At 46.7% G+C, this 21,787-nt stretch overlaps 3 protein-coding genes across 3 annotated transcripts in view; all 3 read left to right on the top strand.

The window, feature by feature from the left end:
* LOC111080998 (neogenin) overlaps positions 1–21,731 on the top strand; it is a 40,867-nt gene extending 19,136 nt beyond the window's left edge. Inside the window, 10 exon segments of the mRNA XM_022376901.2 lie at positions 13,644–14,840; positions 15,643–16,441; positions 16,567–16,849; positions 16,922–17,131; positions 17,198–18,133; positions 18,135–18,535; positions 18,588–18,841; positions 18,911–19,094; positions 19,809–19,942; positions 20,003–21,731. Of these exon segments, the coding sequence (XP_022232593.2) occupies positions 13,644–14,840; positions 15,643–16,441; positions 16,567–16,849; positions 16,922–17,131; positions 17,198–18,133; positions 18,135–18,535; positions 18,588–18,841; positions 18,911–19,094; positions 19,809–19,942; positions 20,003–20,232 (4,628 nt within the window). The 3' untranslated portion in view covers positions 20,233–21,731.
* Positions 1,654–2,224, top strand: LOC111080996. The gene is made up of 2 exons (XM_022376897.2): positions 1,654–1,992; positions 2,048–2,224. The coding sequence occupies exons 1-2, from the start codon at positions 1,660–1,662 to the stop codon at positions 2,222–2,224; spliced, it is 510 nt and encodes a 169-aa protein (XP_022232589.1). The 5' UTR covers positions 1,654–1,659.
* Positions 19,154–19,730, top strand: LOC111080999. The gene has a single exon (XM_022376905.2). The coding sequence runs from the start codon at positions 19,255–19,257 to the stop codon at positions 19,639–19,641; it is 387 nt and encodes a 128-aa protein (XP_022232597.1). The 5' UTR covers positions 19,154–19,254; the 3' UTR covers positions 19,642–19,730.
* Positions 21,732–21,787: the final 56 nt, after the last annotated feature.

Raw genomic sequence — 21,787 nt, forward strand, 5'->3', positions numbered from 1 at the left:
AACTCAATAGAATCCTTAAAATCCTGAGGCCTTGGAGTGGAGTGCCAATGTGCCCTTGCCAAAGGTCAGTGACAATGACAGTTACAATGTCCCATTTCGTATTGGACAGAGAGTTATAGGTGAGGAAATGAGGAAATATTAGTGACAGTTGAGTGCATTCTGAAATATTCAATCGATTAAACGATTCTTAATTATCATTTGGCGTTAAAAAATTCACTAAAAAAATGCTATATCGAGGAGGCCATAAACCATGAAGTTCGCCCTGCTAACGGTGAGTTTTTGAATATCTTTGGCTTGGAGACACATTAGTACCCGACATACCAACATCAAGTCAAAGATTTTGGATAAATCGTTCACACACTTTTAATGCACAAAAAAGATAGAAAACAAAAACTCCCAAATTTTTTTGCGTTTCAATAGCATTTTGTTGGTCCTATGCTTAGTGCAAATGATGGGGTTCAACGAGTGTTTTAAAAATAATTGAAACGAGAAGGAACGTGTGAGTCGCTTCTGTGGACATGACTCTACTTTTATACCCGTACTCAGTCAGTATATACATTTTTGAGCTTATGATTTATGTTGAATTTTTAAAAATTTTACATTTACATTATCTACAACTACAATGTATATTCTACATTTTCTCCGCTATCGAGCCCTCGCGTACATAACGAGGCAGAATGTGCGAGCGAGAAAGAGAATGAGTAGCGGGTCTCTTGCTGGAGGAGGTGTGGGAAGAAACTGAAATTTCTTCATTCTGGCTGTAATTATGTACCGATCTGATTCAGATTCGGCAATCTGGTAGATATGGTCTATAAGATTAGGCGCTCAACAAGACGGACGGATGGACAGACAGACATGGCTATATTGACTCGGCTATTGATGCTGATCAAGAATATATATATACTTTCTCTTTTACCACAAATACAATATACCCCTTAATTCTCTTTTGAGTATGGATATAAAAACATTGCCTACGGTCGCAAACGTACGCTACTTTGAAAATCAAAATAAAAAGTTTAGTTAATAGTAACACCAAATTTTTTTTTTGATTTATATCAGTTACACCAAACTTGCTTAACACATATAGTTTTAGCCACCTGATTGCATTCAATGCGAAGCAATTACAATAAAATTATGTTTTCGGTCGCGAACGTACGATTCGAACATAGATAAGAAGCACCATAAAAATTAACCGTTAATTGAACTTCATAGATTACAACAAAGAGATTTGGTAGAAAGAGTGCAAACATAACATATGCTATGCATGCGAAATAATTAAATATAGAAGTGCCTTCAAAAGTAGCTAAAAGTGAAGCAATCACATTCTTTCAGTTTTCAGGAAAATTTCCTCATGAAAACCACTGATACATGCTATGGTATTGTATCCATTGTATTATGCAAATTTGGACATTTCTATATAAGTATACACAAAAAATTACGATAATTATGAACATTTTATTTTTCGGTCCAGGTTGACCATTCGGCGAAAATGCCAATATACGATTTATCTAAAATCTCAGATATTCGATCATGAGGCAATGATCTGGCACGTAGCTAATGATACGGAAAAACGCGAAAATAAATAGCTTAATTCATTTTGGGAATAACACTTCTCCAATGAAGTTCTCAGTGATTTCGGTGCTCCTTGCAAGTGCTGTAATGGCATTCGGTGATATCAGTACACGGCATACAAACATCAAATGCGAAATACTTGATCCTTTGTATGCAGAGACGCGTGTCTGCCGCCTGAATGTGCTGGGGCGTGGCATTATCGGAGCCAATGTCCACATTAAATTCAACAAACTACCAATTCGGAAGGTGAAAATAAACTACAGTGTGTGGCAGAAATTATCCGGCTACCATCCGTTCCTATTTAACGTCACCGTGGACCTTTGCCACTACATGAAGCACCCGAATCCGTTGACCGTCTTCTACTACTTCTACGGTGCCATGTTGCCATTCATCAACGTGAATCACACGTGCCCCTACAATGTGAGTGGCCCAAATAACCTCTCCACAATATTGACTCTCATTTTGCTTCTCGCAGCATGACCTTATTCTGAAGAATTTCGTTTTGGATGATCAAATGTTTAAGAAGGTGCCCATACCCAAAGGCAGCTATATGTTCATGATCAAAATAAGCTTAGATGGAGAATGGAGGTGCACCATCTTCGACTACTTGGACGTTAATGTGGATGATGGTCCCAGAATAATGCCTGGATAGGATTGAAGATGTGTCATTTCGCTTCTACGAGATCCTCTCTGAGCGAGTCTCTCATCCTAGCTGTCACGAGCAACATTAATAGATATATATTTTGCAAAATAAATATACCTTTTGCAACAAATATATGTACATAAAATTGTGGGCTAAGTCTCAGGAAAATGGAGAACGGGAACATAACTTACTTGTACTCCAACTACTCGGAATAGAACGTAGTTCCGTTCGAATTTCCTTCAATAAATAATGCGCAAAAACTTTGAACAAAAGATAAGATTTTAATTCCTTTTGCCCCACACACACACACACAGTCACAGACACAGAAATCAAATGGAGAAAATTCGTTGCAAGGGGGTGAAAAGTTTGCTGTTTTCTTTCCTTTCCTCTCCCAACTGCAAAGCGATTTTTCTAAAACGTTTTTCCTTCCCACCATTCGGACCGTCCTGCCCTGCCCTGACAGGATTGATGCGTACTAGCACTATCCAACAAGATGTGCGAGTTCTATTTACGGAGAGTGTAAGGGCAGAGTAAAAAAATAATGTAATAATAAATAAAAATCTCTTATTAGCGAATCTTGAGTAGAGTGTGTGCAGTGTGTCGCATCATGTGTGGGTTGGAATAATCCCCTACCTGGCTGCACAGTGTAAATTTCTTGTTCTCCCTCTGGCAAGGGGCTGGGCTTGGGGCACAATTTACAATTTCATAATGCGAAAGTTGCGCAGAGCAACAAGCAGGGAGCCCGTTGTCGTCGCAGGATGCCAAAGGACAAAGCAAAGGCAACGCTGGCAGCGGAAAAGCGACCAACTTAGTCCCAGCTTAGTGACTTTTCCCCATCGGGCGGGAGCTGTTAAGGAGTCGCAGCATGTGGCCAAAGTCATTTGCCAGAACAAGTGAAAAATGCCGCTCAGATACCAATGAACTTTTTGTGTAGGGGCGTGGGGGGGCAGTGCGAGCAGGATGGCGAGGCGGAAGCTACAGGGCGGCCATTTTGTTAGACAACAGTTAGAAGCGGCGACGGTGTCGGCCATTTTGCAAATAAGAAAATGGGAATACGGTGTTTGGGGCAAGGGGGAAAGGAAATGCTTCTGCCACATCATGTGTCAAATTAAAGGCCAAGTGAAATGATGTATGGCGAGGCAGCGGCAAATTTCCCAGGTGGCCACGCCCCGAAAAACCCATTTGATTGCCGCAATTAAATGCGGTTGCCGTTGCGGTTACGGTACCACTCCCAGGATAACGAATTCCCTATTTTGTCGTGCCTTTGTCGTGGTGGTCATGCAAACTACTCGTTTGTCTTCGTTAAATTGAATGGTCTTTGGGGTCGATATGTATATTCATATGTACATGTGTATGTATGTACTCTGGCGAATAAAACTCAATGTGCGCTGAGTTTGTCCAGCAATCAAACTCTTTTAAGCCCCGACTTGTTGCCATATAACATCATAGAACTAAATACTTACAGACCTGTGTATTTGTCTACCACATGGCGGGACATTTATGTACAGTCAAACCTGCAGATACATCAAATAAACATACATATGTACCAGTAGATAGGTAAATAAAAGCTATAGATAGGATTCTACCAAAATTGAGCATTCTATTTTCAAAATTGTGAACACCACAGATGCTTCTATCCTGGAATCTGGACTGGAAACTATCTCTTTTGTGTTCAGGTGTTTTCTTTCTTCTCAAGTCTTTCAGCTTAGGCAGACTTGACTGTGTTTTAGGTATAGTTGTATAAGCGCGTGCCCCGAGCCAAGTTAATGACCGATAGTTGTGGTGGGGGGCAGGGGCCTGTGCTGCCTGGCGACACTCCGGCCGGACAGTCGTCGTCTGTGTCTTTGTTGCTTTAATTAAAACATCACGTAGGAGCGCACACAGACAGACACACACATACGTCACTCGTGATGCATTGGGCGGCAAACTACAGGGTCTCCACTATATGTAGTCTCTAGTAAGCCGCTTAAGTTGCCCTTTCCATGCCTACGTTTACGTTTAGGCTTTCCTTTTCCCTTTCCTTCCCTTCCCTTCCCCTTCGAATCGTGTGTCGTGTAATTATGCTAAAGCCCCCTGCCTGCCTGGTCAGCTCAACTCTTTTGCCTGCCCCGACAATCTTATCGCTGTGTGATCAGAGAGCGCCCCGAAGGCCTGGAAATTGATTTATAATTTCCCATTTCCATTGGCAGCTGCTCTTTGACACACTTTGATACCAGTTATCGTCATCATTATCAACATCATCGTCAGTTACAGCTTTTGTACCGCCCCAAATGGTACATAGTACATACTTGCATGTGTGTGTGTGTGTAAGGCTTTGCCTATAGCACATATGTACACATACATATAGTATACATAAGTATGTATATCATAATAAAATCATATCTTATCAGGCATGTAATCGAACACTCTTTATCGATTTCCATGTAACAAAATGAATGTTCTGTAGTTGTGCAGAAAGAGGAGGGGGAGGCTCTCTTATTTCACATTTTATTTCGGAAACAAACAAAAATCGAGGTTGCATACTGTATTTTGGGAGGGCAAGTGGGGGCACTCGGCACGGTACACATTTCACTTTTTGGCTCTCTTCGAAACTCTCTCGGTTCAGCCGAGTTCTTGCCATTTTTTACCATTTACTAATCCCTCGTTTATGTTTCATTTATTTCCAGGTAAATCTTCCATCAGGTGTCCTATAAAACTCAAGTCCTTTGTCCTGAAGTTATGTCTAAGACCTAATCAAGGCCCCTCATTATTCATTGATGGAGTATTTCTGCTCTTCTCCATTGGCAACACTTGGGCAATCTCTGCGAGTCGAGTAAACTTGATCCTTTCTTATATTTTCCAAGCAATTTTCCATTTAATCTGCACTCAACAGCAGCTGCAACATCATCATCATCATCGGCATCCTCATCGGCTAGAGGCAGTGGCAGTGGCAGTGGCAGCAACAGCAACAGCAACAGCGGCACGAACTCATTCAAACCGACGCGTCATAAACTGGTGAAGGCTTAAAGGCTCTCTATTCAATGGTTTTCCAGTGAAAAATATACATACATACATACATAAATACATTCATACGAGTACGAAACAAAAGCCAAGACACGATGGAAAGGAAAATGAGACAAGGGGGCGGGACACCAGTAAAGAGGAGGCAGAATAAAAGGGAGCTGCTGCTGCTGCTGCTCAATAAGCTGCCGCTGCACATTGATTGAAATCGAAGACGAAGCCCCGATAAACGGAGTGTAGAGAATGACATAACTTGAATTGAATGATGATGAATAACGATGGTAATGGGGATGATACATAGATGTACGTAGAACGGGTCCCCCATGGGCCAAGAGTTTCAGTTTCAGCAGAGAAATGCATTTCCAGCTACTCCAGAGGATGGGAATTCCTACTTGGGACAGACCCTAAGTTAGTTACGCAGCCAAAGAATAACAACGACGGCAACAAATTGAATAAAAGATGAAGTTTGTGGAGGCAAGAGGCAGCTGCATTCCTGGAAAACCCCCACTGCCTCTCTCTTCCTCTTTCCATCGGCGGCAGATGTCTGCGTGGCTTGATAAAACTTTAATTATGTTGAGCAGCGCGTATCCATGGCCTCTAAAGGAGCTCACATCTAAGCCACTCTGCTGCGGCTTTTGTTAGCGAAACTTGTGGAGCAAGAGTTGGCTCCTGGAGATTTTGTTTGCCCAAAAAACTTGAACAAAAATATCTGCGTTTATTACACGGCTTAAGCATTATTATGGCCAGAGGCGATTTAAAAGGCTGCGACTACCTTGCCACGTTTTGGCTGCAGCAGCAGAAAGCTGACTTCTCACTCAATTTGTATGCAGAACAAGTCTTTGTTCCCTGTGACACAGGCCTTGGAGCATCCATCTATCCATCTACATCTCTTCCTCTGGCAGCCAGGAACAATACGAAATGATTTATTTTATTGTGGTGATATCTAGACATCTACATATACTATACTCTATGACATTTTGCGGCTTCAACGCGCAAACTATTCTCTAAAAGATTTCTTTCTCTCTCTCGTTTTCTGTTGTGCTCTTAGATGATTATCGGTTTGCTGTAGACAGCTTTATGGCACACTGGCATGCATGCTGGTACACTCTCTCTGGTATCCTCCTGTAATTTGAGCACTTCATTGTCAGGACAATGGAAGGACAGGACATCAGTAGTATTCCGTATTCTACTCCGTAGTGACTGCTTTTTGCGCATCGTTTTTTGCCTGAAATTTCACAAGCAAAAACTCCAAGAAAAGGAACCTTTTGTTTGGATATCTTTACAACCTCTAAGATGGGGGAACGGAATAAGTATGTACTTTCCTGTGACTGGGATTGGGAGGTGGGCTCCCAACCAGAACCCATAAATTAACAGCCGAACCGCAATACCTCAATGACAAAACAAAGAAAACAGACAGACAGACGGACAAACAGACACGCAGAAGTGGCAGTGGCAGCTGGAACTGAACTGAAGGTGGAAGGTTGGAAGGGGAGGCAAATGGAGTTATCCTGGTGGGTTTTTGGGGGGCAGGGCGGAACAAGTACATAGCATAAACAACATAAATCCTCGCCCATGGCCATTAGGTGTTTGATGGCTCCTTGTAATTAGCATAATTGAAATGTAGCCACAGAAAGGGGAGTGCTTGGTGGGTTGGGTTGGTGGGGAGCATGGGGCAGTAAAGTCATCAATGTGATTGCCTTTTGGGTGTAGTCAAATGCCAATCGAAATGCCATAAAGTGGAGTGGAAAAAATAGAATCAAAATCAAAGCTCACTCCAGCCCCCAGTCCCATGCCCATCCCCATCCCCTGCCTCAATGTCCATTGATGTTTTCACTTGAATGCGACAATTTCCATGAAAATGCCAGACAGACAGGCAGAGCAGAGAGAGGCTATATATAGCCTATACAGTGGGGCTGGGGCTGGGGGTGGGGCGGAGTGTGTCGCAGCCACTTCCCGAAAACTGTGGGTGGAGCAGGGAGTGGTCATGGTCTGGGGCTTCCGGCACCTAATGGCCGAGCAGACGTTTATAATTATATTTGTGCAGCCTTCTCTCCTATTCTCTCTCTCTCTCTCTCTCTGTGTGCGTTTCCAGGACGAGGGTTTTGCGAGATTGCGGCTTTGGCTTTATCCTGGTGCTTTCTGAATTTAAATCCGTATTGCTCTCAGTGTCATGGCCGGCTCCATTCTGTCCCGTGGCTGTCTGCCTCCCCGCCACTCAACATAAAAGGTTTTCACGCCCAGGGCGGCATTTTCCTCTCTCATTCTGTCTGCTCTCTGTAACCGCTCGTCTTGTCTGGCCATTTTGCGGCTTCGTTAGCGGCAAAAGAAAAAGTGTCGCGTCCCGCAAGGTGTTAATCAAGGCAAAGAAAGTGACAATCGATCGACGGGTGGGGAAAACGCTGAATGACAGGCCAAAATCAACGAATGGAGGAGCATTGAGAGGCAGTTAAAAGGTGTTACGAGTGTTACAAATTAAATTGGTTCGAGTTCGGTGGCATTAAAGAGCATTTCACCATTAAAGAGTTTACAAATCGTTTCTTAAGCTAATTATGCATTTTAGGGAAAATAAATTCAAAGAATTGCTGGAAATACTAGTACAGAGTATGGTAACTGGGATATCTTCGGATATCATTAGGTTATCTTTGTCACCAAAAGACATTTACCAAGACATTGGCAGAGACATGATCCTGTCTTATCTGCCATAGCAACTACACTTGAAGCTAGATATGTATTAGCAGGGATATAAAAGAGTTATAGAACCAATGATTATTTATTTTAAAGTTTTCCCGTGTTTGAGTTCCTTCCCTCTGCTATTTAGAGCTTCTCTATGTTCCGTAAATCGTAAGTCACACGCAAATTAAATATTCATTTCATTTTCGTTCCCTTCTTTTATTTTCTTCCCCCGCTACGGTACACCAGCAGAGGAGGTGGAGGACTTTAGGGAGCGAGACTGAGGTCAAATGCGACTGCAATTTCGCACGCACAAGAGAGTGGGGGGGGGGAGTGAGCAGGGGCAGTGGAATTTGCGGGAGAAAAAGGGAAAAAAGAGGTCACGCTGCTGGAGTCGTTTTCGATGCAGTTTCCGTTTCGCGTTGCAAAATTTTATTTATTTTTCTTTTCTCTTTGCATACATTTGCGTTTTTCCTTCTTATTTTGCGGGCATTTTCTTTGGTTGCACAGCCACGCAAAGGGGCGACAGAGGGGTGGGGAGGGGAGTGGAGTGGGTTGGTGGTGGTGGCTAACCAAACGGAAAATCAACATTGGCAAGCCAATCGATGGCGAATGGATGGGGACCGCAGCAGTCAGGCTGCTCTTCTGGGGTCCCAACACCGCACCGCACCGCACCGCATCGCGGTGGCGTGAGCGTGCGATGCAACATTTTGATAGTCGCAAGAGTCTCCTCGCCGAAATGCAAATGCAGCCACAAAATGCTGCAAAGTCTTTAGATTTTTCCATGGCGATTTTCGTTTAAAAATATATACCCTGGGAATCATGAATAGCAAAGGATATGCTATTGCAGAATGAGTTCTTACCGATTCTGGTCGCATTTGCTTTGCCCACATCAAAGTTAAACGGTTCAAAGTTCCACAATTTCTAAAAATATAACAGCCACTACTGCTACATTTATATTTGTTTTTTCCATGACTGTATGTTCCCCTGTTCAGCGCTTAAGAACGGCATTTGTTGGGAACAACAAGCAGCGCGAGCCGTGCAAACAGTGCAAACAGCGCCAGGGTGTATCCTGGTCTAGATGCCTCTCTCTTTCTGTCTCTCGCGCTGCTGTTTGCATTTGGGCTTATTGGCACATTTAACCCTTAGTCTGCTGGCTGTGCATAAATTTGGCCAGGCGATAAGCAGTATGCAGTCCAAAGTCGAAAGTCGGCAGTCGGAGAGGGGAGAGGGAGGCTCCTGCTGGCCTGGACGTTGCCCAATTTAACCTTAAAAGGTGCTACCATTAGCTGCCTCTAATGGCCAACTCCTACCCCACTCCGCTGCTCCTCCCCTTCGATCGTGGCCCCATGATATGCGAAATTTCTGTGGCTTTTCCTCTCATTTAAAATATTTTCTGGCTGGCTGGTTTCAATGGAAATTGGAAATTTCTGCCTAATTGTGTGCGCGTCTTTTGCGTGCTGCAGCCTCCCTCCTTTTAGGGAGTTTTCTTCGTTTTCATTTGGCCATATGGTAATTCGATTGGCTTTCCCGGCATCGCAGCCAAATGTGAGTGCAATTAGCTCTTTAGCTGGGAAATTATGGCATGGAAATGTGCGTAGAGTCGAGGCTTTCCCTCACAGGCTTTTCGGGCGGAGCAAGTTGATCCAGTTGCATGCAGCCGCAACAATTTACGAGATGTGCGCAATGTTTACAGTTTTTTTTGTTTTTTTTTTTGTTTTTTCTTTCGAGCTGCTAATTTTTTATCGACTCCTTGTTGCATGTAGCAGCACAGAGAAACACAACATTTGCATAGTAGACACCAAACTGTCGCCATTGGTGCTCCACCTCCACCTCCTCCTGCTGGGGTTGGGCTGAAAAATAAAAAAGTAAAATATGCAAATTCATTGGAATATCATAAATATTCAAGTATCTCTCTACAAGTATCTCTCCTACTCTCTTTTCTTTCGTTGTGCGCGCCGCTCCGCACCAGCTCCAGCTTCAGCTTCTTTTTCTTGGTCTACATTTTTGTTGTTTAGCAGCCTCCAACATTTTCTTATTTTATTTTCAAATTTGTTAATCTTATGTAAATGGATGTTGCGTGACTCGACCGATATCTGGTTGTAGGTCCGTTGTTGCAACAATTAAACTCAATTAAGCCATTTCTTTCGCTGCGGCCGGCCCCCCATCTGCTGCTGTCTTCCATTTAAAAGTTTGGAATTTCTAGGAAAGCGAAAGCACAAATCTGACTAAATAATAATTGTTTAATTTGATTCAATGAACGGAGACCATTCGAGCGTAATTAAGGCAAATGGCAAACTCAATTGAAGCCCAAAAACACACACAAACAATATCAGAATTTTACTTAATTCATATGTACATAGGTAGTAAATATATGCAACTCTTTTAAAACCCGCTCTTTAAATAATTTACTTTACTTTAACATTTTCATTTGCCTGCGAGTATTATTTGTTGAACAAAAAGTTTTTTCAGGCTGAAAATTCAGCCGCAGGGTTGGTGGATGGGGGTGTTTCACAGACGTGCATAATGCAAAAAAAGGGGTTTTTATTTTATTTTTTTGCAACTTTTATTCGTGTCGTTGATGTTGCTTTTGCACGTAGTGCGGCCGCAGGAAACAAAAGAAAGGAAGGCGAACGACAGTTTGGACAAAAATGCATGGGGTATGCAGAATGTACGCCCATCCAGTGGTGGGGTATATTAGATTCGTGTAGATGTATGTAACAGCCAGAAGGAAGCATTTCCTAACCCCATAGTATATATTCTGGATCGGATCATTAAGTAGTTATGAATCAAAGAGAATGGATGCAATGACAGCTATAATTGGGGGCTGCTTTCATGAAGCGAAATGCAAATTAAATTTCCATAACAATTACCACTTGAATGCGATGCCTTTGTGTACAATTTTAAATAAATATTAATTAATTATTGGTTTTATTTATTGGAGTCAATCGTATTTCAGTGGGTGTCAGTGCCATGCCGCATTCCACATTTTCATAATTAAAACCATTCGATTGATAACCAGAGAAGAAAGAGAAGACCCAGAAGTGGATAAAGAAAGGGAGAAAGAAAATCAATTGACACAATTTTTGTACTATTTGGGAGCACAGATAACCTCATTGTATGCACCAATCTCCTCTCTCCTCTCTCCTTTCCCCTCCTCACTCCTCTCTCTGGTTCTTTCCCTTTTGGACTTTCGAAATTGGATCTATCTCTGCCCCACACCCCGCTTTCGGATCTCTCCCCCACCCTCGGGCAGATGCCAAAGAAGTGCACAATAAAAATCAATTCGAGCAATAAAGTTTTTAATTGGATCCAGCTCCCTGCTGGCTCTTGCTCGCTCTCTGCCTCGGCCGGGCCATAAAATTCGAAATTTAAATTGTTGCAAGAGATGTCTCCATTTGATTTAGAGCCAAATGCCAGTCTTAATGGCCAGAAATTTCTCTATCTGAAATAATTATGGAATATGCTAAAAAAAAAAAAAAAAACGGGAAAGAATAACCAACCCTGAAGCAGCACACAAAAAATGAAAATGCGGGCAGTCTCGTGAATTGAGATGCATACGTAATAATGCAGGTACCTCTCTCTCTCATACTCGTATACCCATACCCTGCACTGCAGCTGCACGGGACAAAAGGCACATTTCCAGCTGAAATTGAAGTGGATTTTGCATCTCAACTTTGAAGAGAAAATGCCAATCAAATGTTAAAAGGGCAACCAAGAAGCAGAGTACCCTAGTCCAGCGATGGTAGGAAGCCAGGATTAAAACGTACATATATTTACATACATACATATTTACATATGTACATATATGGACCGATTACAGGCATTTTCTTGCCTTAACAGATCCTAAAAGCCGACTGTAAAAAGTGAAATGAGTGGGAAATGTTTATAAAAATACAATTTCATCAAGTGGAATGTGTGTGTGTGGCAGTCAAGCAACCATCCTCATCCGCCCACACATCTGCACACCCATGGAGGGTGGGGGGAGAAAAGAGTTCTTTGGGTTCGGCTTCATCGGAGCACAGGAGCCGAAAGCAATAACCATAAAAGCCGCACGTCTCGATGCTCAAATGTTCGAATAAAACTTGAAATAGTACTACACTGAGAGAAAAGAGGTACTGAAACTGGGAATGCACTAGTAAAATTAATTACCATATACAGATGGTATTGTGGGACATTTAGGGTCTCAGATAACAGAAGCAGAATGAAACAATATCCTCTGCGGCTGTTGTTTTCCAAGCAGCAAGGGGCTTTTACTTCAAACACTCACTCACTCATTCGCAGCAGAGCCTAATAGACTGACCGGCAGGGATTTTCGGACAGGAGTGGAGTTTATATGAAAACCAACACCAGGAACCCAACTCTCTGGAACCCCTGACTGCGCATAACTTTGGCTAAACTGCAGAGTGCGGGAATGGAAAACAAAGCGAATAAATTGCAGGCATACTTCTCGACTCCACTCCACTGGACGAGTATGAGTGTGAGGCCGAAGATTCCTTCCGAGTTCACGTGCGGTCAATATGCAGAAAATGCGCTCCGTTTGTGGCAGGAAGGAATGGGAAGCGGCTCGGCAAAAGGAAACATGGCAAAACGTGGGGCATGCAGGTGCAGAGGCTACTCCCTAAAAGCATTTCGGAACAGCAGCAGAGACCGAAACTGAATTGAATTGAATGGAATGGAAATGTGATGCGTAATTCATGACACGAAAATCATTTGCCCAGCTGGATAAATCTTGTAAATTAACTCATCAACAATCTGGCTGCCCCAGTGCGGCTCGTCGACTGCTCCTCTGTTCCTACTGTCAGTCAGGTGGCGGAGACTGGGGTTCGATGCCTAATTAAGGCTGCTCAAATATATACACATATATATATATATATATATATATAGAGGGCACCATATAGCCTGCTGGGTACAGAAATTATATTGGCTGCAACGTACAACAAGAGAACTGTACTGTGTCAGAGATGACAAAAATAAAGAGCTAGAAATGAGTCTGACAGCTGAAACAGAAGGACATCAGAGGAAGGAATGAATAATGGATGTGCAGACTGCAAATACTGAGGAAAAACCCAACCATATACCAAGTCATATGATTAGTTACAGCTATAATTGACAGAGCAGCTGTAAGAGTAATAAATGTAGCCAGTATCGATTGGTGTATCGATTCTGAACGACTGATGGTTGTCAGTTATCCGTGCTAATTTCTTATTGTTGCTCCAGCGTAAGTCTCGGTGAAGATAGCTTCGTTCGACTGGGGCTATAAGTGTGCTTTTTTTCTGGCCAAAAGTGGCAGCACTGTTAAGCGAATCCCATTCCCCGCTTGGTCATGGGTTCTCTCTGTGCTTGGGGTTCGACTTCTTCTTTCAGCCAACACTGAAGCATGTTAGCAGCGCTTATTCATTGGCAGGCCTTGCCCCTTCTCACCTTTGGCCACCCAACCAACCCACCCACCCACGAGTCGAGTCGAGTCGGGGCCAAAGTGGAAATGCAAATATTTGCATGCCCTCGTGGCATGCCCCTGCATGCCCTGTCCATCCCCATCCCCATCCGTCCGTCATGTTGGTAGTCGGGAGTTGGCTTCTGCAGCATCAATTATTCAGGCATGTTTACAAGTTGACAGATTGCAGTATGCCTGCCTGGCCTCAAGTGGCGGCCCAGAGGCGTGTCCCCACACCAGACCACCCCCGTACTCGCCTCCCCCTTTTTTGTGATGATGATGAGCCAACCCTCGCCTCCATTAATGTGTTCTTTGTTGCAGCCCTCTCGTTCATCCTGGAGCCCCAGGACGCTGTCGTGCCCGAGGGTCATTCGGTGCTGCTGCAGTGCTCCGGCAGTGCCCCTGCCCGTGGCAAGGGCAAGGCTGCGTCCACACCTGCAGCCGTTCGATGGCGCGGACCCGACGGCCAGGATCTGGGCATTGTGGGGGACACATTCCGCACCCAGCTGAAGAACGGATCGCTGTACATCAGTTCGGTGGAGGAGAACCGTGGTCTGACCGGCGCCTACCAGTGCCTCCTCACCGCCGACGGAGTGGGCAGCGTGCTCAGTCGCCCGGCGCTGGTGGCTATCGCCCGCCAGCCGGATCTCAACCAGGACTTCATCGAGACGTACCTGCTGCCCGGACAGACGGCCTACTTCCGGTGCATGGTGGGCGAGGCCAGTTGGCAGGAGGGCGTCAGACACTCTGTGCAGTGGTTCCGGGACGACATGCCCCTGCCCCTGGACAAGCTGCGGATGGTGGTGCTGCCCAACGGGGCGCTGGAGATCGATGAGGTGGGTGCCTCGGATCGCGGCGCCTACCAGTGCAACGTCACCTCGGGCAGCGTCTCCCGCTTGAGCAGCAAGACCAACCTGAACATCAAGAAGTTGGCCGAGCAGCCGGGCAGCGACCATGCGGTGGCGCCCTCCTTCCTGGTTGGGCCATCGCCCAAAACGGTACGCGAGGGGGACACCGTCACCCTGGACTGTGTGGCCAACGGAGTGCCCAAGCCGCAGATCAAGTGGCTGCGCAACGGCGAGGAGCTGGACCTCAACGATCTCGATTCGCGCTTCTCCATCATCGGCACCGGTTCGCTGCAGATCTCCAGTGCCGAGGACATCGATTCGGGCAACTACCAGTGCCGGGCCAGCAACACCGTCGACTCCCTGGACGCCCAGGCCACGGTGCAGGTGCAGGTGCCGCCCAAGTTCATTCAGGCGCCGCGCGACAAGACCGCCCACGAGAAGGAGGAACTGGAGCTGGAGTGCGCCATCCGCGGCAAGCCCAAGCCCGTCATCAGGTGGCTGAAGAACGGCGATCTCATCACCACCAACGACTACATGCAGCTGGTGTCCGATCACAACCTGCGCATCCTCGGGCTGCTCCACTCCGATGCCGGCATGTTCCAGTGCGTGGGCACCAATGCCGCTGGCAGTGTCCAGGCAGCGGCCCGTCTACGCGTCGTCCCGCCCGGAGGTAAGTTGCTCTAAGATAATCCCCCGTGTCTCCCTCTATGTACTCCCAGCTTGGTGTCCAGCATTTGTCCAGCTGTAGCGGCTTTGGCGCCTCGATTCGGCCTGTAAAATGACTACGAAATTAAATGCCAAGATCCATTTACCTTGCCCCGTACCTGAAAGACCTTTGACCATTTGTACAAACATTATCCTTTCCCTTCATCGTTATCCTGCTTTTGTACATTGATTTTATGTGTCTGTGTGTGTTGTATATTTGTATTTGCATTTGTATTGTTTGTGTGGAGTTTTATTGTAAATTACTGCACTTTCTTTTGCGATTCAATGATGGAGGAATATCCAAAGGAACCTCAACGTCGGTTGCGGCTGTCCCTCCAAGGCAGCTGTTGCGACTCAATAAGTTCTATGTTTACTGGCTGTCTTTGTACAGTTTAGAGAGAATTACTTTAGGCAGCGCCACTGGCTATTAAATGCCAGATTTAATAGCTACTATTGGGACATCCAAAGAGGTCCTGTGAATGGAGTTTTGTGTCGATCCCATGCATCCCATGCATCTCGATTCTTCCAACCGTAACTGGCGCCCATTGAATCGCAAATGAAATCGTCGCTAACATTTAATAATCATCATTATTATCGAGTATCGATTATAATCAACATATATCAATTGAAATCTGATATCGAATGCATTTTTCAATATAATTTATTAACTTTTGTTTTGTTTTATTTGTTCTTTTCTGTTTTCCTTTTCCTTGCCTTATCATTTCCTCGACGTATCATCCGAACCATGCCCGATCCCGTCCCAAAAGTGAAAATCAAACAACGCAAATCCCAAGGCCAGTCAACCAAGTCCCTGCAGACCTCCGACAATCCAATAAAACGACGCCGACTGTACAGCTCGGGGGAGCAGCAGCTGCGCACCAAATCGGGGGCCAGCCTGCGCTCGACTGAGGACGTGGACGAGGACGAGGACGACGACACCCAGGACAGAGATCCCACCACGCGTCTGCTGCTCTCCAAGACCCTGTTGGACAGTCTGCAGCACACGGGCAAGCTGAATCGGCCCGAGCAGCCGCTCAACGATCGCAACTTTCAGCGGAACGAGGCCAGCGCCTTGCGCCGGGAAAGCAGCGCTGGGGACAGGGGCAACGCCAACAATAACAATGACAACAACGACAATGACGATGACGATGACGACGACGACGATGATGATTACGACGATGACGGGACGAAGGAGGCACTGATAGCTGCCTACAAGCATGGCGATGATCCACAGAAAATACTGGCCTCCTGGCAGAGCAACAAGCACAAGAAATCGCAGCAGCAGAATTTGCAACTGCCATTGCCCCCATCCTTCAATTTTGCGTCACCCCCAGATTTAAGCGAGCAGGAAGACAACGCCGCAGCCGCATCCGCATCCGCCGCCGGGAGTGGGAATGTAAAGAGTCTGGGCAGTGGACTCCTGGCCAGGCTGCCCAGCCAGCCCCGGGACCTGGCAGCACAGATAGTCAAGCCGCGCTTTGTCACCCTCAGCTGGGTGGAGCCGCTCCAGAATGCCGGGGAAGTGGTCTACTACACGGTCTACTACAAGATGAACAACAGCGAGAGGTGAGTAAAATCGTCTGTCTGATTGCTTCCTGAATGTGTGGAAAGCGGAAATCAATCCGAGTCTGCCTGTCTGCCTGGCATCCTGTGGCGCAACTTCTCACTTCTCTTCTCATTCGATGCTTTAGAGAGCAGAAAATGGTCACCAAATCGCACGACGACCAGCAGGTGAACATCCAATCGCTGCTGCCGGGCAGAACCTACCAGTTCCGCGTGGTGGCCAGCACCAACTTTGGCAACGGCGAGTCCTCTGCCCCGCTGGAGGTCAGCACCCAACCGGAGGTGAACATAGCCGGACCGCCGCGCAACTTTGAGGGTCATGCACGCAGTCACAGCGAGATCTATGTGCGCTGGGAAGAGCCAGCAGTGACCAACGGGGAGATACTCAAGTATCGCGTCTACTACTCGGAGGTAGGAGGCATCCCTGAGTCCCTGGACACAGCCCTTGAGCCACAGCTAAAGCCCCCCATAATTCAATTTCAGAACGAAAGCGGAGCTGACTTGTACCACGACAGCACCGCCATGGAAGCTCTGCTCACGGAACTCCAGGCCTACACGGACTACGTGATCAGTGTGGTGCCCTTCAATCGGAATGGCATGGGCGATCCCTCGGCCGAGATCAAGGTGAAGACGTACTCCTCAACGCCATCAGAGCCGCCCAACAATGTGACCCTCGAGGTGACCAGTTCCAGTGTGAGTATGCCTTTGGCCTTAGAGCGTATGAAGACCCAGTTAACATGTGTATCCTTGCCGTTGCAGGCCATTACCGTGCACTGGGAGCCACCGGCAGAGGAGGATCGCAATGGCCAGATAACCGGCTACAAGATACGCTATCGCAAGTTCAAGGATGCGCCGCAGGTGAAGAGCACGCCGGCCAACATACGCTACTTCGAGCTGAGCGGACTGGATCGCAGTGCCGAGTATCAGGTGAAGATTGCGGCCATGACGGTGAATGGATCGGGACCGTTCACGGAGTGGTATCGCGTCAATACGCTGGAGAACGATCTGGACGAGACGCAGGTGCCGGGCAAACCGATCTGGATCAATATACAGCCGGGCGCGCAGAACATTGGCCTGCACTGGGGTCCGCCGCAGCAGCCGGAGATCAAGATACGCAGCTACGTGCTGGGCTGGGGCCGGGGCATACCCGATGAGAACACCATCGAGCTGAAGGAGACCGAACGCTATCACGTGCTCAAGAATCTCGAGTCCAACACGGAGTATGTCGTCTCGTTGAGGGCGCGCAATGTGAAGGGTGACGGTCCGCCGATATACGACAACATCAAGACCCGAGACGAGGAGCCCATCGATGTGCCAGTGCCGCTGGAGGTGCCCGTGGGCCTGAGGGCCATCACCATGTCGAGCTCCTCGATCGTTGTCTACTGGATCGACACGATGCTGAACAAGAACCAGCACGTGACCGACAACCGCCACTACACGATCAGCTACGGCATCACGGGGTCCAGTCGCTATCGCTACCACAACACCACCGATCTCAACTGCATGATCAACGACCTGCGGCCCAACACCCAATACGAGTTCGCCGTCAAGGTGGTGAAGGGACGCCGCGAGTCCGCCTGGTCCATGTCCGTGCTGAATTCCACCTATCAGAATGTGCCAGTGACGCCACCGCGCGAGGTGACCGTACGCCTGGATGAGGAGAATCCGCCCACGGTGATCATCCAGTGGATGCCGCCCGAAGCACACAGTCGGCCAGATCACCGGCTACAACATCTACTACACGACGGACACCACGAAGCGGGATCGAGACTGGTCCATTGAGGCCTTTGCCGGCGAGGAGACCATGCTGATGCTGTCCAACCTGAAGCCGTACACCACCTACTACTTCAAGGTGCAGGCACGCACCACCAAGCAGCAGGGCAACAACAACGCCCCCTTCTCCGCCCTGGTGTCCTACACGACCACAGCCGCGGTGATCATGCAGGAGGCAGACACCATTGCCAAGGGCATCGACAACGAGAAGCTGCTGTACATCATCATCGGAGCCACGGCCGTGGTGCTGCTGGTCGTCCTCATTGGCATACTGCTTCTCTGTCGCCGCAAGCCCCAATCCTCGCCGGAGCACACAAAGAAGAGGTAAAGTCTCAAAGGCAATGCCCCTGTGTCAGTTGTTAATCTGTTTTTGCAGCTATCAAAAGAACAACGTGGGAGTGCCAAAGCCCCCAGATCTATGGATACATCACGATCAGATGGAGCTGAAGAACATTGACAAGGGTCTGCACACGGTCACGCCCGTCTGCAGCGATGGGGCCTCCAGTAGTGGAGCCCTGACCCTGCCCCGTTCGGTGGTTCACAGCGAGTACGAGGTGGAGACGCCTGGCGGAGTGCCTGGACATGTCACCAACTCGCTGGACAAGCGCTCCTACGTGCCCGGCTATATGAGTGAGTAGCAGAACCCTTAGTCCTTGGTCGGACTCATCATGTGCCGAAATCCCGTTCCCCTCCCAGCAGCCACTTCGATGAACTCTACGATGGAGCGTCCGCAGTATCCGCGGACCCAGTACAGCCACCAGAACCGCTCGCACATGACCATGGAGGCGGGCCTCTCGCAGCAGAGTCTCTCGCAGCCCAACCAGAACGGCTCGCTGGCCCAGACGCCCGAGCACCCCTATGGGGGCTACGATGCCAACTTCTGGTGAGTTTAATTCCTGGCTAGATCTAGTATCCCAATCCCTATCCGCCACTCAATCCGAGCTAGTTCAAAATAGTTCAGAAGCACCACAAAATTCTCAGCTAAATTCGAAACAGTTCTTTGCGTCTCCGGTTTTGGGAAATATTATAATTAAAGCTCAGGCATGGGCACAAGATCGCGATGGGGTCGTATTGATGCCCGTGTGACCGTCAATCTGGTGCGGGAGCCATCGATGGGTGTAATAAAGCTGAATCGACGGACATTGGAGCGTCGCGTGGATCACCAGCTGATGCTGATGTCGTCCCCGGTGCCGTTTGTCAACTTTATGAACAAGTTCCGCCTGGACGAGATTCTGATCAATCAGCAGGCCAGAGGGGTCTTCAGCATGCGCGACTCGGCCACCGTTACGGAGCTGGCCAGCTACACGTGGAGCAGCATGTCCGCCAGCGACCGTCTACCGTACACCCGTCTGGCCATGAAAGCCCGGGAGATTCAGAAGGCGCGCAAGCTTTACTTCCAGGGCGGCAGGAGGGCCCTCGCCCATAACTGAGCAATCGTACCACTCCCGTTCGAATGATTTTTATGAATTTGTTTGCAATAAACTTAAAGCACAGGAAGCAACTCTTGGAATTAACTAGATCTAATTCGTTGTTGTCCTTTCTCTTTCTCTCTCTCTCTCTCTCTCTCTTTGTCTCTCTCCAAATAAAACCTTGACAGCAATGCCGGCAATGGAGCTGCTGGCAACGGCTGTGTGTCCACCATTGAGAGTGCCAAACGCGGGCATCCGCTCAAGAGTTTCAGTGTGCCAGGGCCACCGCCCACTGGGGTAGCCACGCCCATTAATAAGCACAGTGAGTATTTTATCTACAATTGCAGCTTGTGTCTCAGCACTGACGCTTTCTTTGTTTCAGCTCCTGCCGTAACAATACGTCCACAGAACCAGTCGCCCTACAAGAAGCCATCGTTCTCGGCCGCCACGCCCAATCGCTTGCAGGGCGGCGGGTCGGTGGCACACTCAACCGACGAGATCCAGAGACTGGCACCGAGCACATCCACCGAGGAGCTCAATCAGGAGATGGCCAATCTGGAGGGTCTTATGAAGGATCTGAGCGCCATCACGGCCAACGAATTCGAGTGTTAACAGTGAAGCAGCTCCTGCACCGCCCCCCGCCCCCCACTACAAGTATTAGTCGACAAAACAATTTATGTTACTTGTTTTTTAGTTTCTGTTTTATTATCGATTAACCTCGAACCACACCCGCTGGCAGCATTCGAGTTGGTTTGAGCTGAGCACTGGCCAGGTCCGCATTTAGTTTTAGTTAACCCATGTGCGATATAAATGAATGATCCGATCGAATGATGATAACTGTAAATACGAACGACGCCGCCATATATATATGTAAGCCTAGATGCACACATTCATAACTATAAATAGCATTTTAGCATAGTTAGTTAGCGATTAAGCAACAACAACAACAACTGTGTAAAAAAACAAATGCCAGAGCAGAAGTGCGTTCATTGTGAGCAGGACTGACCCTCTCCTGGCTATCATATGACATTTCATATTTATCACACTGCAGCATCTTCATTTCATACGCATGCAGATTCGCTTTAGTCCTTAAGTCTACATATACATAAAGTACATATGCCATTCTAGATGCATATTCATATGCATCTGCATCTACGTCTAAGCTACATTTCATACTATTAATGCCCCTAAGAACGTAACTTTTATGCTAATATACATACATACATATGTATTACACTCACAAAAACAATCAAAACATTCGGAATCAATTTGTATCTTAAAGTGTCTTCTGTAGTTTAACCTTATCCTTTCTCTTCAACTTATTCATAAAGTTGGAAACGTGCCATTTATTGATTTGTCTCCTTCCACCCCCACACAACACAACACAACACACTACACACAACTACTTAAGCTATAAAGTCAGGATATATATTCTAGACTGTAAGCCAGCAAAGCATTTACGATTTAAACTCTACTATTGATAGCATTTACATATACATTTTTACTGCGAAACGATGTAAGGAAATTAGCTCTTTTAGGAGATTTTGATACGTTCGAAATGCGTATTGCCTGAAGAGTCGCCTGAAGAGTGGTTTTATTTATTGTTCACTAAATTGTATTCAACTTTGCTATGCACACTATAATCTCATTGGACATTGAACGGCAAACTCAACTCAAGAGAAAATATATGTATGCAACCAAACCAAAACAACAAAACAAAATAAAATGCACTAGGAAAACATTTTAAAATTGTGAAATTTGTAATGTATCGAACGTAAATCTTTGTAATCAAAAGTGAAATTGATAAATATATGAACAAATTGTGGAAAATAATCGGAATTTTTGCTCTTGCTTTTGAAGATGGAAATTTCAGCGACGATAGATGCACCAATTCATCTGCCATATGCAAACTTAAAATAACCACTCGATTCTCGGCCACGATCAGGACTCTAGATTCACGCATGGGCGCCACGCCTCGCCTCGCCCAATCATTTGCATCAAGAACATCAAGGGTTAAGGACTGAATTGCCATACCTTCGCCATTTCTTATCCGATTCAAACGCTGGGCTGGATTACCTTTTTTTTCTAAAGAAATTCTTTTTATTTGCGCCATTTTGGAATAAATGCTGCATTATGCACAGCAAAATCAAGCAAAGCGTTTTCCTTT

This window comes from Drosophila obscura, unplaced genomic scaffold (genome assembly GCF_018151105.1).
Source record: "Drosophila obscura isolate BZ-5 IFL unplaced genomic scaffold, ASM1815110v1 contig_25, whole genome shotgun sequence".
In the NCBI taxonomy this organism is placed as follows: Eukaryota; Metazoa; Arthropoda; class Insecta; order Diptera; family Drosophilidae; genus Drosophila; species Drosophila obscura.

Coding starts and splice junctions, on each gene's coding strand:
- LOC111080996 (XM_022376897.2), top strand. CDS start 1,660: ATGGCATTCGGTGATATCAGTACACGGCATACAAACATCAAATGCGAA. Junction 1,993..2,047: donor ATCACACGTGCCCCTACAAT/GTGAGTGGCCCA, acceptor TGCTTCTCGCAG/CATGACCTTATTCTGAAGAA.
- LOC111080999 (XM_022376905.2), top strand. CDS start 19,255: ATGGGCACAAGATCGCGATGGGGTCGTATTGATGCCCGTGTGACCGTC.